This window comes from Phalacrocorax aristotelis, chromosome 1, assembly GCF_949628215.1.
Source record: "Phalacrocorax aristotelis chromosome 1, bGulAri2.1, whole genome shotgun sequence".
In the NCBI taxonomy this organism is placed as follows: domain Eukaryota; kingdom Metazoa; phylum Chordata; class Aves; order Suliformes; family Phalacrocoracidae; genus Phalacrocorax; species Phalacrocorax aristotelis.
The window spans coordinates 92476020-92492830 of NC_134276.1; the positions used below are offsets into that span (position 1 = coordinate 92476020).

General features: G+C 35.4%; 1 protein-coding gene across 11 annotated transcripts in view; it reads right to left on the bottom strand.

The window, feature by feature from the left end:
• Positions 1-16811, bottom strand: part of DMD (dystrophin) — a 1138094-nt gene that overhangs the window by 711157 nt on the left and 410126 nt on the right. For all 11 annotated transcript variants that reach the window (XM_075097793.1, XM_075097785.1, XM_075097765.1 and 8 more), the window contains 6 exons: positions 16107-16262; positions 13579-13749; positions 11047-11229; positions 9385-9519; positions 8491-8640; positions 661-822 (listed from right to left, as the gene is read on the bottom strand). In XM_075097793.1, the coding sequence (XP_074953894.1) occupies positions 661-822; positions 8491-8640; positions 9385-9519; positions 11047-11229; positions 13579-13749; positions 16107-16262 (957 nt within the window). The remainder of the gene's footprint in view (positions 1-660; positions 823-8490; positions 8641-9384; positions 9520-11046; positions 11230-13578; positions 13750-16106; positions 16263-16811) is intronic.

Consider the following 16811-nt stretch of genomic DNA (forward strand, 5'->3'; position numbering starts at 1 on the left):
TAATAATTTTGTACCAGACGTCTTTGATTTTAATTTGTATCCTTACCATTTTAATGCTACAGTAAAGCAGATGTTATAGCAGAAACAATGAAAGAGTAAAAATGAGAGTTAGATATACAATTTTATTTCAAAGGCTCAATAAAACATTTCTAAAGAATGGGAAAAGATGATTCTGTTAAACTTGCACGAGCTGTAAAAACTGAAGTGTAAGTACATTTATGTGCACATTATGAACTAATTAACAATGCTGTCTATGTTTCAATAATTTAGTAACAAATCCTAGGCCACATAATCGGCTTTGTAAAGGTGCCATCTGAGAGTGGTGAGGATAATGAGTTTCTTCTTTCTAGGATGGGGACTGGATTTTAGAGTTGCTTTTTTACTCTTTGTTATTTTAAAGTTCCTACATAGTCTTCCATGACATTTATAGTTCTTTACATCTTCTTGTCAGGTATATATTATAAACCAGTAGGAAAAATATGACTTTACTAGAAAATTAGCTTGAACTTCTCAAAGTAATCCTGCCTACAATTTACTTGCACTTTCTAACGATCATGTCGTAAATACCCTTTATTAATATGAGGCTGAGGGACAACCAGTGACTCTTTGGCTGATTGAGAAAACCACTAAGCACATCAGTTCAACCTATATATAACGTACCTGTGCTTCCTGAGGGACCTGTGCAGCATCAACTCTGTCTGCAATGTAGGCTGCTAGCTGTTTGTCAATAACAGCAAGAGACTCTTGGATTAAGCGGAGGGTTTTGTCAGTCTCCTGGGCAGACTGAATACTCTGTTCAAGACTCTTTTGTCTTCTCACAGCCTGAAAACAATGACAACGTTAATAGTATTCACAGTAATAACGCGTATAATACATTTTCCCCACTATTTTTTTAATGCAGGCTAAGAATCAAAAATAGTACGCCTGACTTGTCCTCATCCACCTTTTTGTATGACAAGTTGCGCATCTTTTTGCCACCCATTCAGTTCTTTTTAGTAAGAAAGAAACAAACAAAACCCCAGATCTAAAAAATGCAGAACCCTGAAACATCAATGCATGCATTGAGGATTTCTATATTGAGTGGAAGTTGGCAAAGCTGCATAATATAACCATCCTGACAGTGCAAGTCTCTCATTCTGAGGCATAGTAGTCCTCCTGATCTTATTATACAGTTCAAGAGATTTTGTTTACTAAGAATAGGGTTACTGTCATCACAATCCCATCTGAGACAATCCACTTCAGTAAGTGAGAGGGATAAAGACTCTCTTGAGAAGGAGCTCTCTCATATGAAGTATAAATATCTGTCAGGAACACAGGCAATGCCTACTCTGGGAAAAAAAAAGAGATGGATCCTTGTCTTGTCTGTGGACTTGCCCAATCTATTATGACTGTAACCATAGTCTCTTTTAGTCTAGAAAGTTGACTCTCGCTTCTACTCCACCGTCAGAGCCACAGGGGATTGCCTACCATCACCTTTTATAAAATCCTTTTTTGAGAAGGGTGCTTCCATTTCAAAGGATCTCCCTTTATGGTTTAACAAATCAGAACAATAAATTCCCCTTCCAAGTTGTTCTTAAAACACAGGTATATTTAAACACTTGACATAAACAGTTAGCTTTAAGTATTATTTGTAAGTTTAACATGGTATTTACCAGGTAATAAATAACTTGATACTTTCTTCCATCCGTCATTGTGTCCACTTGCAGACTCATATTTTACTTAGACTACAGCTTCTGCCTAGCAGAGTTTCTGCTTTATACAAAGCACATAATAACTACCAGCAATCTCAAATGCAATACAGTTTTTCTCAGTGTAAGCCCAGCCATACTGCTGACTATAGAATAAAGTGACTAACTTTCTTTGACATGAATCAAAGGAGGAGGGAGAAAGCAAGCACTCTTTAAATAACATTGCTTGGTCTTCTGCCATTTTTCAAGTCAAATCACACTTTTTCTCTTTGGTGAGCCAGCTATACTTTAATTTGATTTCATATCTATTACAAAACTTTTGTCTTGAACAAAAATACCTCTCTCTAATTCAGTGAGAATTCTTGATATATCTGTACCTTCTTCACAGAGCTCAGGTTCTTATAGAGCTTCACATTTAACAAATGAAAAAGATTATTTTTGCGAGCATTCTTCCTAGGTGTTTGACTTTGTTAAAGGAGAGGGATCTAACCAGCATTTACTATATTTGTTTTTGTAAGCTGATTTGTGTTTTTTCAAAACAGCTGATCGGATAACCTGGTATCACTGCCAGTTTCAGGAACTTTCTGCGGAAATGAGTATATCAGGCTCATGCTGTCAGTGTTAATGGAAGCACCTGAGCCACTAAGGTATTATTACCCCACCTGATGAACCATTAAAACAATATAACTTCCCAGTACAGTACTAAGGCTTGCTACTTAAATGACTTTTACCTTCATCTGATTTGAGATTTTATATTACAATGTTCTCAGCCTGTTCAAACGAACTTGGTTAAAAACCACAGTTTCCATTTACCTTGGTACTCCTTACTACTAATTTGTAAGCCTGGCTAAGGTTCAGGCACACTCTACCTTTCCATCTGCATCACTATACAGTAGATCGAAAGGCACATTACATCAGAAACATGGTAAGTAGCTTTCGTCATCCCATGGGTAACAGCATCCTCCTGGAAGCAGGGAAGAAAATCTCTCTGCTTTTACTGATCTCTTTGGATAACTGGTAGGACTAACCTAAATGCATAGTCAATTCATACTGAGGGCTGCAGTGTCCTGATGTTCAGAAAAACTAACCGTATAAAATTAGACACTGAGAAAGTTCCATTCTTATTAGTCATTAAAATAAGTGCCTGCACTTTCTGGTCAATTCAATATCCTGGATACATATTTGATGCTAAGTCATTCTGAAAAACTACTTGGTATAAAAGAAATGCTTGAAGCTTTAACCTTTGTTAAACACTGACCCATGTTAACTACTATTTGCATTTAAGCACTTGCTTAAGTATAGATAAATTTCCTGCCAGCCTCAGGAGCAGCCTGCGTGCATGCAATGAAGTAGCTGTCACTGCATGGAAACTCAGAAGAAGTATTAAAATTCTATGACAAATATGTGGTGATTGAAAATTTGCCATCTCTGGGCTCATACCAGCAGAAACTGTATATTAAAATCCTGGAAAAATTAACACAGTCCCAAACCAATTGATAAAATATTAAAGCAGATAAAGTTAAGAAAGAATTACAACAAATCCTTCCCTGAGTCTTAATTTTTATGCCTGGAATTCAAACAAATATGAAGTCAGATAAATATATATGCATGCTTGTGATATCCTTATGCGTGCACACACACACAAAGACAAAACATTCCCTTTTCATTGTCCTCAGAGAGAATTTGATCACAACCTGAGAACCTCTGTGACATCTTGTATCTTCCAAGTGAGGTGAAAGCACATCTTTTCCAAAAACCGCTAACAGCTTAGATGAATGAAAAGATATTATCAGACCAAGATGTGAATGCAATGGTATAAGAGAGGAATTATTTTGGCAGTGGGAGCAGAACCACACAGCCAAATGCTGGGAAATGCCACCTTCACAGTTGCGATGATTTTCTTAGATATGAATGGGTGTTGCTTTAATTTTTGTTGTCTGCATTGCTTACTGGGAACAGATGGATGCCATCCTGCACACTCACCTAAAGTCAAGCCTCTGCCCTGACCCTGTTCAATTCATACAACAAATGCAATGAAAGAGTCTTCACAAAAATCTTATAAAAGGTACAATACACTCATGTAATGTAATATATTTCTCCAGTACCTATGGTCTGACTCAAAGACCTACTCCTGTTCACTAAGTAGGTCCCTGGCATTGCGGAATACTTATCAATGCAATCAAGGGGAATGCCTCAATATGGAGGAGGCTTCTTCCTCTCTTTCAGTCGAAAGAGAGGTACTAATGGAAGTAAGCATTAGAGGGCTTTACCAAAAGGGGCAGACATACTACACCCTTACATCTGTGAACCTGAGTTTCAAATTTGTCCTTAAAACTCTCATGTCTACGTATGAGATAATCTATATATTCATACTTTTAAGACATGTGAAAGTTGAAATTTTATATATCTATAATATTAAAATATTTTAATTTCTGATGTTCTGTTTTAGGGGGTTGTTTTGTTGTTTTGGGGGGTTTTAGTTTTTTTCTCTAAATTGTTATGGCTTTTCTATTTTTTTGTGGAAGAAATAGATGGTTTAACATCACAGCGTATAAATGGATCTGAGGACATTATACAAAGCTCTAGCTCTGCTATCAGATCATAGTCAATAAAGCTGAAGGCTTTGGTCTCTAAAGAGAAGTGTCTGACAGCTAATTGCTAAATAGGAGATTCAGGAAAATAACCAACTGTTTAATTATTTCTGAGCCAGTGAAATGTTGACAGCTGTCAAGGAAATGAAAACAAAACAAAAAAAAGAAATTCTGCTGTCAGGCACTATCAGAATGAAAAAGAAAAGAAAACATACTTATGGACTGAATTTTTTTATTAAAGTCTCTACAGGTTTTCATAGATTTTTAGTAATTTTTTATGATTCAGCATATAATTTAATTTTTGTGTTATGGTATATTGCATAAATCTGATTACAAATTAACAAATTAACAAAGATCAATGGTAAATGCAGGAAATGGTAATATTGCATATTATCGATATAAAATGCCATATTAAGAGAACAGCTGCACTGAGAGGCAAATATCAGGAAAGCTGGAGGTGCTCAGTCACTTATGACTGTAGTTCATTCTCTGATGAATGTTATAAATCTATAGTTGTCGCATTGCCACTTTTTCCTGAAATAATACCTTTCAACTTTTTAATGACATTAGTCACACATGCAGTTACCAAGATGCTGGTTAGAGATCTATGGTTAAAACCAAGTAGAGTTTTGTTGTTGAGGCTGTACTCAGTAGTTTTGCTGTTGAGAAAAATAGAACAAAACTTTTCCAAAATTATAGTACTTTTACTACAGGGTACATGTATTTATAATGCAGAAGCAAATTCATTAATTAGATTATAAATTACAGCTCATGGAAAGGGATCTGTTAAAAAAGGCAGAAATACGTTAAGTTGTTTTGTTTTGTTTTGTTTTTGGCTCAGTTATACTCTCTAATTATTGAGAAATGTTACCACAGGGTAAATTTAAAAAGTAAAAAGTTTAAAACTTTCAGCTTGACATTTCCTTCTTAACTTGTTGAAATGAGTTTAAAATTTAACCCAAATTCTTGGCAATATAGTGGTTGTGTCTGAGATATATTACACCATCTCTGTACGTTTTGCATCAAAATGTTAATGTGTTAATTTCCACTTTTTTTTTTTCAATCAGAGTGGATTAGTGTTTAGGCGAACTAAAAACACCTTTTCTAACATTGAAAGCATTAATTTTGGGTCCAGGAATTTTTATTACCCTCCAAGCTAGAAAGAATTGTTCTGCAAATCCTAGTAATATTTCAGTGTGTTTTGTGTTTTTAAAGTGGCTACAAATATTTGACCTTTCATCCCCAAAGTTATATATGTCTTTGATCAGCTGTATTCCAAACCTGCAAACTATACCAAGGAGGAATTCTTTATCTCTTTAGGTTATCACTGCAGACAGACAGTGCCTCAGAGCCTGTAAAAGCAGCCCTCTTAGCAGTCTTCAAAGCAATCATGTAGGGATGAGACATGAGGAATTCTCTCTCCTCTTCAGAGGAGAACAAAACAGAAAAATTTTGTGAAATGATGAATGTATGCTCTTTGAAAGAAACATAGGGTAATCTTGAGGGGAGTCCTAAAAGAAATTAAGAAGCAGTTCCCAAGAATAAAAATTGAATCTAGTGTAAAGCCCATCTGAACAAGGCTTCATACAGTTTTCTGCAAGCATAATCTGAGGAATATCTAGCTGACATTTTTGAAGTTTGCTGGACAGGATGTAAAACACTTTCAGCATTACAGGGATCATAGTCACTTGCAATATTAGCTTGAAGTTCTTCAGGCAACACTGTTTTTTATATCCAATATACAGAGTTGTAAGTGAATCAGTCCTTGAAAAGTAAAGGTTGGGTATATATTGCTTATTGATCAGCCCCAGATGGTCAACAGCAAACTAAACACACTCAGCCTTCATTAACTAAAGAAGATAAGACATACAAACTTGAAGCCATTTTCTGCCTTAAAAAATAAATCTCTATCTCAGTAGCAATGCTGTACTGTCTTGCAGCATCATTCATATGGCAGTGTTTTGGTTTGGTTTCTCTATTAGTGAATAAATATTTCACACATCAGTTTTTGCCCACATGAGCTTATTGTCTTGATAATTACCTGTACCTGCACAATTATTCAAATAAAAATAAATAACTTTACCACATTAGGATAGCCTATTAGTCTGTCTGAGTAGAAGTGACCTTGAACACAAGCTGAATAATATTATGTGCCTACAACGTATATTTATGCAAGGAGAGTGCATTCAGTTTGGATTTCATCAGGGCTACACAAAGAGCACAGAAAATTCAGTGTCGGGAATCTATGAAAAAAAGTAAGACTTCCGTGGAAAAATTTGTAACACATTTTGTTGCAGAAAACATACAGTAAAGAAGCGGTGTGACTGAGAAACTTGTGATTGAAATAGTTTCTTTACACCTCTTATATTCATTTAAAGATCTCATCATTAGTATTTGACTACTAAATATCAGATCAAGCTTTCAAAGAAGGGGGAGGGCTTCCCCCCACTTTTTGGCTATATTTAAATTAAATTGGAAAGCAGTGAATACATTTCTAACATATTTTGCTTATATACTCATGCAAATTGTCTCCAGAATATCACACAGCAATTTCATGTTGTACTTTCCACATTTAACTCCTGCAACTGACATGCATTTTGATTTAACGCCTATTATTGTGAAGACTGAATAGTATTCATCCATCACCCAGCAAGATTATTTGAAAGTCCTGTTTTCACACACTGGAAGCCCTCTGTATATTCCCAGTTTCCCCCTCCAAGGCAGGAGAGAAAACACAGATACCAAGTAGCAGAATTCCAGGGAATGTACCTGCTTTTAAACAGAAGTTAGATGTTAAAGAAAAAAAAAAAGAGCATATATACAGAAGGTTATGTTTCATTTTGTGTTATCACACTGAACAGCAATATGGGACCACGTGAATGCCTGCACTGGACCAGAACTACCACCAGGTAATTAGTATAGTTAGTAGAGGAAAGCAGTCCCTTCCCCTCTCCATCCTTCAAGTTTAGGCTCAGAATAGCTGAGGACCCTTCCTTAAATTGTACTGTAGCATTTTTACTTCCCCTGTTTTCAAATGCAAATACATTTCAAGCATCATGAAGAAAGAAAAAATATTACCGTTGTCATGGTAAATTGTTATCTAACACAGCTGCTTTCCAAAAATCTTTACTTGTTCATTATTTATATAATTTAAACTGAGTAACTTTTTACCATCTTTGTAGCTCATCTTTGACTACGTTCTGGTTCCAGTCATAAAGAGGGTCTCTGTGACCTTTGTTATGTCTTTCCCTAGTAATTCCTTTCTGATTTTCAACAAGTACTGAGCTGACATCTTCCTGATATTTCTTTTCATAACTCCAAGATAACTTCCTTCTGAACAGTAAGTCAGCTCAAAAGTTACAATTTCATATATGAAGTCAGAAGTCCTCCATGAGTATCACTTTTCATGTATTTGCACTCAATACGTCTGTAATTTAACTGCCTTGTTACACTGTGTAGTAAGGTGGTTGTGCATTGATTTAGAGTTTGTCCCCATCTTTGTTACTAGTAAACTACTATTACTTGAACTATTTCCTTATGTATCTTTTGGTTATCTTAAAATTCTTCAGTGAATTCTGTTTGGTCCTGCCTTTATACACATACACACACATTTGTATTAGTACGCACACAAATGTACTCCTAGTATTAAAAGTATTACAAGTAAATACTCAGGGACGAGTATCACTGTTTTGAACTGATTTACCAGCAAAAAAGTATGTTGCCCCACTAATGGGATCTGTCAAAGAATTAGTAAAATTTTCTTCATGGAGTCTGTGGAAAAGATTGATAACCTAGCATATTACTAGATTTGACTCTTCTGCTAAACAGGTAGAATTCTATATTAAATTTTCTTTATAAAACCTTTCATTGATATAAAGACTCTTATTCATTGTTTAGTAAAGAGTATATCTGTAGGATAATGTTACTCATTTCACTTATTAAATTGTCTTTATCTCAATCCATGACTTTTCTTGCTTTTGCGTTTCCAGTACTGTCCCCCATTGAACCAGGGATGTGGGGAGTACGCGAGCAGCTTCGCAGTGTGTTGCTACCTACCAGAGTTAGCACACCACACCAATGCAAACCACCCACTTCTAAAATAAGTCTTTGTTTGTGTACTGTTTAGGAACTATACCAACAAAACAACTTCATTTTTATGGTGCTAGACTGTAAGCTGTTTAATGGGAGGACAGGTCAATTATTAAATATACCTCCTGCTGCAGTTCTTCCCATCGAGTATTGAACTTCTCAAGCTTCTCATTGATCAGTTCATCCAAGATTCCACCATCAGTTAAAGTCTGAGCCACTTCCCGAATCTGATTGCGATTATCTTCTGGATGTCTCATTAAACGTTCCAAAGACTGAAACAAGGTCAAAAAAGTAGTTTCTTATCCTTTCTGCAAATAAGATTCTGCAGTGCAATGAGAATTCCCCTTAAAATTTTAAGTAAGAAAATTCACATTTCATGCACAATGAAAGTAGAGAGAAAAGAAAAAAAATCAATGTCCCATGTCTTAACAAATATTCCATACTACTTATTACAAAAAGAAAGATTTTTCACAAAGCAATAAATTGGGTGCTTGATTTTAAAAACGTGAACTATGATCCATGAGCTCAGTGGGAGCATTTCTGTAATTAAAAATAAAAAATTTTCTTGAGTGTCTGAATGGATAAAGTTCAAGAGCAAAACTGCATTATCAAGGTACCATTTTGTATTAACTTAATTTCTACCAATTTGAAAGGTTCCAAGAATAAAAATTAAGTAATAATAAACAGAATTGCTGTGCTAGGATGAAAACTTGCTCTTTCTGACATCTTCAACATTTTTTTGACTGTCTTAAGTGAGGCCATGTTTTTTAAAAACGTGTATTTTATTGTCACCAAAGATTGTCTATGACATCAGGCATAACATTTTTCATTACTCTGTTTCACTTATGTGGATTCTAATTCTAAACCTCATTTGTTCAATCAAGTGAGAACATAGGACTTTCCAAATATTCTGCATCTTGCTCATGTGTAATATTGATTCATAGTTTGTTTTGAATGTAATGTGATTTAAAATTTATCAATACATGTGATTTGATATTATTTATGTCAGCACTTACATCTAGAGACTCAGAAATCTCTTCTGCCCCTCCCTGGATATTTTCAGTTGCCTTGAGTTTCAGTTCAATCTCATTCAACCATTTATTTTCTGCATCCAAATACGACAATAATTCATGCCAACATGCCCACACCTCCTGATGGAGAAAAAAAAAATTTATTGAGATTGAAAATCTCACAGCTAACTTTCACTATTAAAACATTGAAAATATTGCATGCGTCATCCCCAAAACAACATGGTTGATATCTGACGGTTACAGTGCCATAGAGTTGATTTTTTCCCCAGTATTGATATTCCAAAGAAACATAAAACACAACAAAAACATTTTGATTAAACAGAACAGAACCACAGAAGATAACATGAAAAAGTGAACTCTTCTGCAAAGCACAGCTTGAGTTTTCTTTTTCATGAATTATCCACTTTATATGCTTTTCTGTAAAATTTCTTTGTAATATACAAATATACAAATTATCAGAATTTTTAAAGACTCATATGTCTTTATTACAAGATGTAGTTAGGTTGCTTATATATTCTGTATATTAATTACATAAAGCACAGATTCATAAAACGACTAAAAACACAGCTTTCAAGAATTCTGACTGAAATCTCTATGGAAATAAATTCTAAACCACATTTGGGGCAATTTATAGACCACTTAAGTGCTAGAGTACTAAACATAGTGTTGTAAAATGAAATCATGTTTTTCTTATCCTGGAATTAAATTATTGTCTAATATTTTATTTTTACAATGCCTGAAGATACTTAAATAAGCAGATAAAAATGGCACTTTACACAACAAGCAAAACATTTAAATTCTCCATAAATCATCTTTTCATTGTTCCTTTGTTGTCAGTAGAAGTTAAACTAATTTTATTGAGATGCATTAGGCTGTTTGTAGATCAAGTTTCCCAGAGTTCAATTCATCTCACCTAACTTTGGTCCTATCAAATGTAAGTGTCTGGTCTAGGGGGAGGTTATAACAGGATACTGCCACACAATAACATCAATGATTAGGGGAAATATAGATTACCAGCTTAGACTACACCTGTCATTTTCCACAGTGAAATTCAGAGGAGATAAATTTTACCCAGTTAAATAATTGTCTTCTATGAAGGTAGTTATTGTAAATTAGCTCTCAATAAAAAACCATACCTAATTCACTGTGACCATTTTGTAACATGCAAATAGTCCTATGGCAATAATCTGCAATGTAGTTGTCCAAAACACAGAGTCAACTCAAAATACATGAGACACATTCAGCTTGCCAGCAGATCAAATGCTGTTCCCGTGCTGAGGCAACACCACCTGTCCAGCTCCAGGGCCATTTAATAAAAATTCTTAGCCATGGAAAAAAGAAGCCTAGAGGAGCTGGTGAAGACAATGTCACAAGGTTGCTACAGAAGCCAGATGCTTGGCTTAGTCTCAGGAGGGATAAGAACCCTGAGCAGCCATTGCTGCCTCCCACCTAAGACCCATCTCCGAGGCTTCTCTCTTAATATGACTCCCCAGCATATATGATTCTCAAAAATGTTTAGGTATATGGCTCATAGAGCAAGGACAGCCTTGGTCTTCTCATGGTCCCATACGATAATACATCCTTGCTCTTTACATTAGTTTTTCAGTTAGAAGGGCTATAAATACAATGACTGGCAAGATATCCAACCTCCAAAGTTTTGCACTTTCCATTCAGTCTGCTGCAGAGTCGCTGGTAGCTGGTAATCAGAACATCAAGCTCCTTTTTCAAAGCCTCATGAGCTGCAGGTGGAGCCTTTGCTATAAAATTATTCACAGAATCAGTAATAAGCTTCACTTTCACTTCTTTCTGCATGGCTTCCTCCTTTGCTCTCTAACAAAAAAAAAAAAAAAAAAGAAGTTGTAGTCTGGTTTAGCAAGGAAACTTATTTCTAATAACTCTGTTAGAATTCTCTCTGACAGAATTCTTTCTGAGAGGAAAAAAAACAGCCAACACCACAACAACAAAAAACCCCCCAAGAGCCATTTAATTCCCAGACTTTCTGACAATCTTGAATGCATCCAAAATCCTTTATTTTTTTTAAATTTTATTGCCAATACATGATACTCAATACAATTTAACATCTTCTCACAACTATTGAGTTTTCTGGAGCTCTCAGAAGAGTAAAACATTTCAGTTTTGTCCAAGAAATGATCCAAATACCTTTTTAATAATACCGTATGAACCACAAATGAAAAAAAAAAACTGTTTTGTCACAAATTCATGTACCCAGGTTTAAAGGTACAATCAGGAGCAGCAAGAGGGAAAAGAAGGAAAATAATTCTGAGTTATTTTCCTCTTCTTGCCACCGGCATTAACCTGCATTTAAAGAGAAATTGAGATAATAATTTTTCTCCAGTATATAATTCACACTTTAATCAAAGCATCAGTGTTGATTTCATTCTCTCACTTTACAGAGAGAGAAAAATCAGCACCATTATTCACCGTCAGTGAATATTAACCTAACACGAAGAGAGGAAAATATGAAAAGGGAGCATCCTCCAAAACAGCATTTTCTCTCTTAGCACCTAGGCAGAGAAGGTTAGCAAAGGGCAGACATAGGAAATATAGAGATCCAAGGGACACAGAGAACCACAAATGGATGGTCTAATAAAAATAATAATAAACATATCCTATGTAACTGATCTGGAACCACCAACCTGCCACCTTTTCCCTGTTTTAGCGTATGTAACCACAACAAATGATCAATCCAACTCCCAACTTTCTTCCTCCACCTTTTGCTACTCTCCCTTGTTATGCCACCTCATTAATAAGATATTAGATTGTCCTGCCTAAAATTGTTTCCTCTCAGTGTTTACAATGGGGATGGTGCCTATGACTGGAGTCGTATTGCTACTGGAAACAGAGTGATGGTATACCTAGTGTCACCAGTGTGTACTGGTCTTCACAGGAACTTGAGAACTCCATGGCCTCAAAACATTAAAACACAAGCTTGTTCCCTACAACCTTCATTCTCTCTGAGTCTGAGGAAGTCCATGAACTGGAATAACTGGGATCAGGTTAACGTTGCCAGAGAAAGTTCACTAGGTTGCTCTTGGCTTTCCCCTTCCCTAGCTGTGGGAAGAAATGGGCTGCAGGATGAACAAAGAGTTCTGGTCCAGATTTTGCCTGTTGTGTGATGGGAGAGGTGGCTGCAAGCCTGTGGGGAAAGGATCATCAGGAGCAGGTGAAGGGGTGCATGATAAATGATGTGGTTATCTTCACAGGTCGAGGTGTCACGGTTTGAACATACTGTACTTCAGCTGAAAGTACAGAATATTTACTAGGAAAACCATCTGTATCTAAAACTACATTTTGCCAGTTTTACTATGCAGTATAATGTGTAAGTTTGAGTTTTGCTGTTTAATTACTAAAAAAGAGCAGATGTTTACTTTTGATAGATTTGTCTCATTTACAATGCACGGAACTTGTTCCATATGTTTCCATATATTCTATATATTCTGACTGGCATCAAGTCATTTCTGTCAGTAAATAGATCATCAGTTGCATGGTCAGCTACTCTCAAACACTGGCAAAACCCTATGGACAATGAAGAGTTTGTGAACAAAGTGTTAGGTTGTTAAGGCCATACACAGGTCAAACAATTCACTTATGAAATAAAAATCAAGCCCTCATCCACTGACTGAGCAAGAGTATATTTGAGCATGTATCACAAATTAGTGTTATTGTCCAAAGGCCATATTCATCCCACATGAAAGAAACATTGTCTGCCTGAGACCAAAATATGCTGTTCCTATATTGCTATGATAAAGAAATAATAAAACATGCATACTTAGTACATACTACCAGCATTCTGAAGTGCTAAATCTTTTTTTTTTTTTTTTTGTCTCTCTCTCTAATATAAAGAGAAGATATAAAACTGATTTTACTCTACAAGTTAACTGCTGCTCACACCTCATTCTTAGGAATTATTTCTTAAGTACAAGAATGTTGAAGCTGTATCAAAATCAAGTATCCAATAAAGCAAAAAGAAAAAAAAGGAATGCAGTATTGTGAAAGACTACATGTATTCCAACTTATTCCAGATAGTAATGACTCCATCCAAGCCGCCTACTACTTTAAATTTTAGGCACCTCTCTAAAAGAAAAAGTAGACTTTCTTTACAACAAAATCTTCAAAGAGAACTTTAAACACAGCTCAAGGAATTAGTTCATCTTTTACCTTCAGTTCCTCAACAGCTTTCTGTAATTCCCCAGGTGTTTTGTACTCAAAATCTCTTTCCAGATATTCTTCCTCAGCTTGTGTTATCCATTCATGCATCTCTGACAAATCCTTTCTGAGACTCACAGTCTTATCCAAACCACCTTTTAATGCTGCCTTTTTAGCATAGGCCTTTAAAGAAGAAAACATTACATGACACTTAAAGGAAGGCTACTGCACAAACTTGACAATGTTTTAGCCTGAAAAGAACCAAATTAAATCCTATACTAATAACATTGCTGTAATTAGGCAGATGTTTACAAGTAATTAGAGAGATATTAATAATAGGTAACTGAGAAGGTATTACATGTGTATACATCTTTTTTTTTGGCGAGTTGTTGCTGTGCAGAATGAGTTTTCAATGATCCTAGAACAAGACTCTACACCATACGTTGAGGTCATCAGAAAACAAATCTGAAAAAAACATCACCTAAGGACTATCTTCTAAAAGATGCAAAAATAACAACCACAGCAGACCCTGAAAGTGCATCCAAGGATGAAACCAGACACTCTCGAGCTATAAAGTCAGATGACCTTCTAACCAGTTTGAAAGCAACTTGCTAGAGAATAAAGCAATATGATTGTTTTCTTCTACCGATGAAATCATCATTGAGTTTCTCAGAAAGGTTTATATCCTAACCATAGGTAAGTAATAAAGGAATCTTCTACTGGAAGGAACTCCTTATCTTAAAGGGAAAAATATTTTTGTTAAATTCTTTGCCAATCACTATATGGGGTTGTATAACTAATATAGCTCATATATAGAAATAGAACTAGATGATATTAAAGGTCCCTTCCATCCCAATCCATTTTATGATATGCGAATTGTGCATCAACCTATAAAAACCATCTGTAACTAACTAAGCCATTGGCTGAGCCATCTTTCAATGGTATAAAGAAGTTTGCAACAAAAACAGTTGCGCTGGTGCCCTTTTTCAGACTTGGGCTTGCAGAGCTGATCATTCCAACATCCTGGTCTGTGACACTTCTTCAGTAAATGTTATTTTCAGTAACATCAGGAGGAATTGTGTCTTCATATTTGGTCTTAGTTTCTGATGGTTACTGGTTTCGTTACTCATCCTTGAGGACTGACTGTTAAACATAAATGTTGTTCTACATAAATGTTGTTTTACAGAACAGAGTAACAATAAAAAGGTGATGTTTAACAAGTATAAAAGCTGAACCATATGTGGCCCTGCAAAATTGCCTCTTCCTCAGTCACAGCACCAGAAGAGAGGGTAATCTCCCATTACCTGAAGAGAGTATGCGAATGCCATTTGTTAGCTCTCAACTGCATGTATATCAACTCAAGCTGACTTTTCCAAATCCTTTCAAGAAACCCCCACAGACCAAACTGATTTTTATATTTACTACACATGTGTTTTAATACCTATTACTGAAGAAGTGTTAGAAATGCCCACTGAGAGGCAATAATTTGTGCTGTGTATTGAATGGGACTAGTACAGGCAGATTTTCAGAGGAGTCAGAAGAAAACTGTAACAGACTTCTAACTCAGGCATTACTTGAAATTTCTGTGAGAGAATTGCAAAGATATCTGACTTACTAATATCACAAAAATAAGCAATTAAAAACTCCATATTAGTTGAAGGGGAAAGACTACAGGACTGGGTCAATTAAATGTCTTACAAATTTCAAAGATCAACTTTTTTGATAACTATGTTTATTTGAAAAATATACAGAGGCTATTTTCTCACATGTAAAGTGAAGAATAATAGTTTTAGAAAACATTAGATCACCTTCAAAGGCAATAGTTTTAATATTATACAAATATACATTAGAAAAGGTAGACAATAGAATGAGCAAGTAGAGAAACATGAAAGACATTTCCTTTGAGCTTTCATAAATAAAGAAAATTCAAATATCATAAATGAAATAATAGTAATTTTTATGTTCCTTATTCTGTAAAATTATTTATTAGGAGTGTCTTTAATTAAAATAAAAACCTGTCCTTTCCTGTTATGCCCCATTCTCTCAAATTCATGCTGTCATTGCAGACTGTAATTTATACACATGCGTATGTGCACATACTCTTAATTCCAAGTTATTTGATTCTGAACTCATCACTGTTTTAGTGTCTTATTTTATCTAGAGTAATAACACCTGAGTACAATGGTGCAAAAGAAAATGTAACACTAAATACAGAAATTGATTTTTTGGCAAATGTGTCTATACCACTTTCAGAAAGCTAGTTTTGCAGAAGCCATAAATTGCATTGTTGTTAACTTCTAAGATTTTAGTGTATAACTTTGTTATAAAAATAGTAAGGTCTTGTATTATAACATAAAGAAACATATTTTGCATGTATAACATGATAAATAAAATTTCTAAAATAGAGGTTTAATTAATATGAACCAAATATGTCTAAATTCAGTTTATATCTACTGGATATGCATAGAAGGTCAAATTCTGCCAATGAGAAAGCTGTTTATTAATTCAAAATAAACCAGTCACAGTGGGAGACTTGATACCTGTTGGCAAATGTGTTCCCATTGAACATTGAGATCCTTTAGTTCTGTCTCTATTCTGGAAGCAAATTCTGGCTCTGCTTCACTCTTCATTTTCTTCCCAACCTCATTAACACTGTTCAAACTGGGCTGGATTGTCTGGATATCATTTACTAAAGCCTAAAGGAATAGCAGAAGATTAGGAAAGCAACATTCACGTAAATTTTCAGATATGCTATCCCTATCAAAACATGTCTACATGACATCCTCAGATGTCTTTGGTCCAGATCTCCAGTCAAATGAGCACAATTAACAGACTTGACTATGAAGATAAAAAAAGAATGAGCAGCTGTAATGCGGTAAATTATGCTATATCAGATAAAGTTCATTTGCACAATACATATTAGGTAAGTTTCAAATGTTATGTATATACTGTATATTATATCTATTACAATGCCTTGATCTTTTATTCACATTTGTGAAAAAGCATCCCATCACAATGGTGGGAAATTATTTGTGAAGCCATCTTATTAACTTAAATGCGGCTTAGCCGCCAGCAGCAATCAGTCAGCGAGGAGCACAGCGGTGGCAAGGGCAAGTCCCGTGGCTCAGCGCTAGACTGGGGCAGGCGAAGTGGTTCCTCGTACCCGAGAAGCTCAGGAGTGAGTAGAGGGACCCGTCAGGAGCCGGCAGCTCTCGCGAGCAAGGCTGACGTGCAGCTGACGTGGC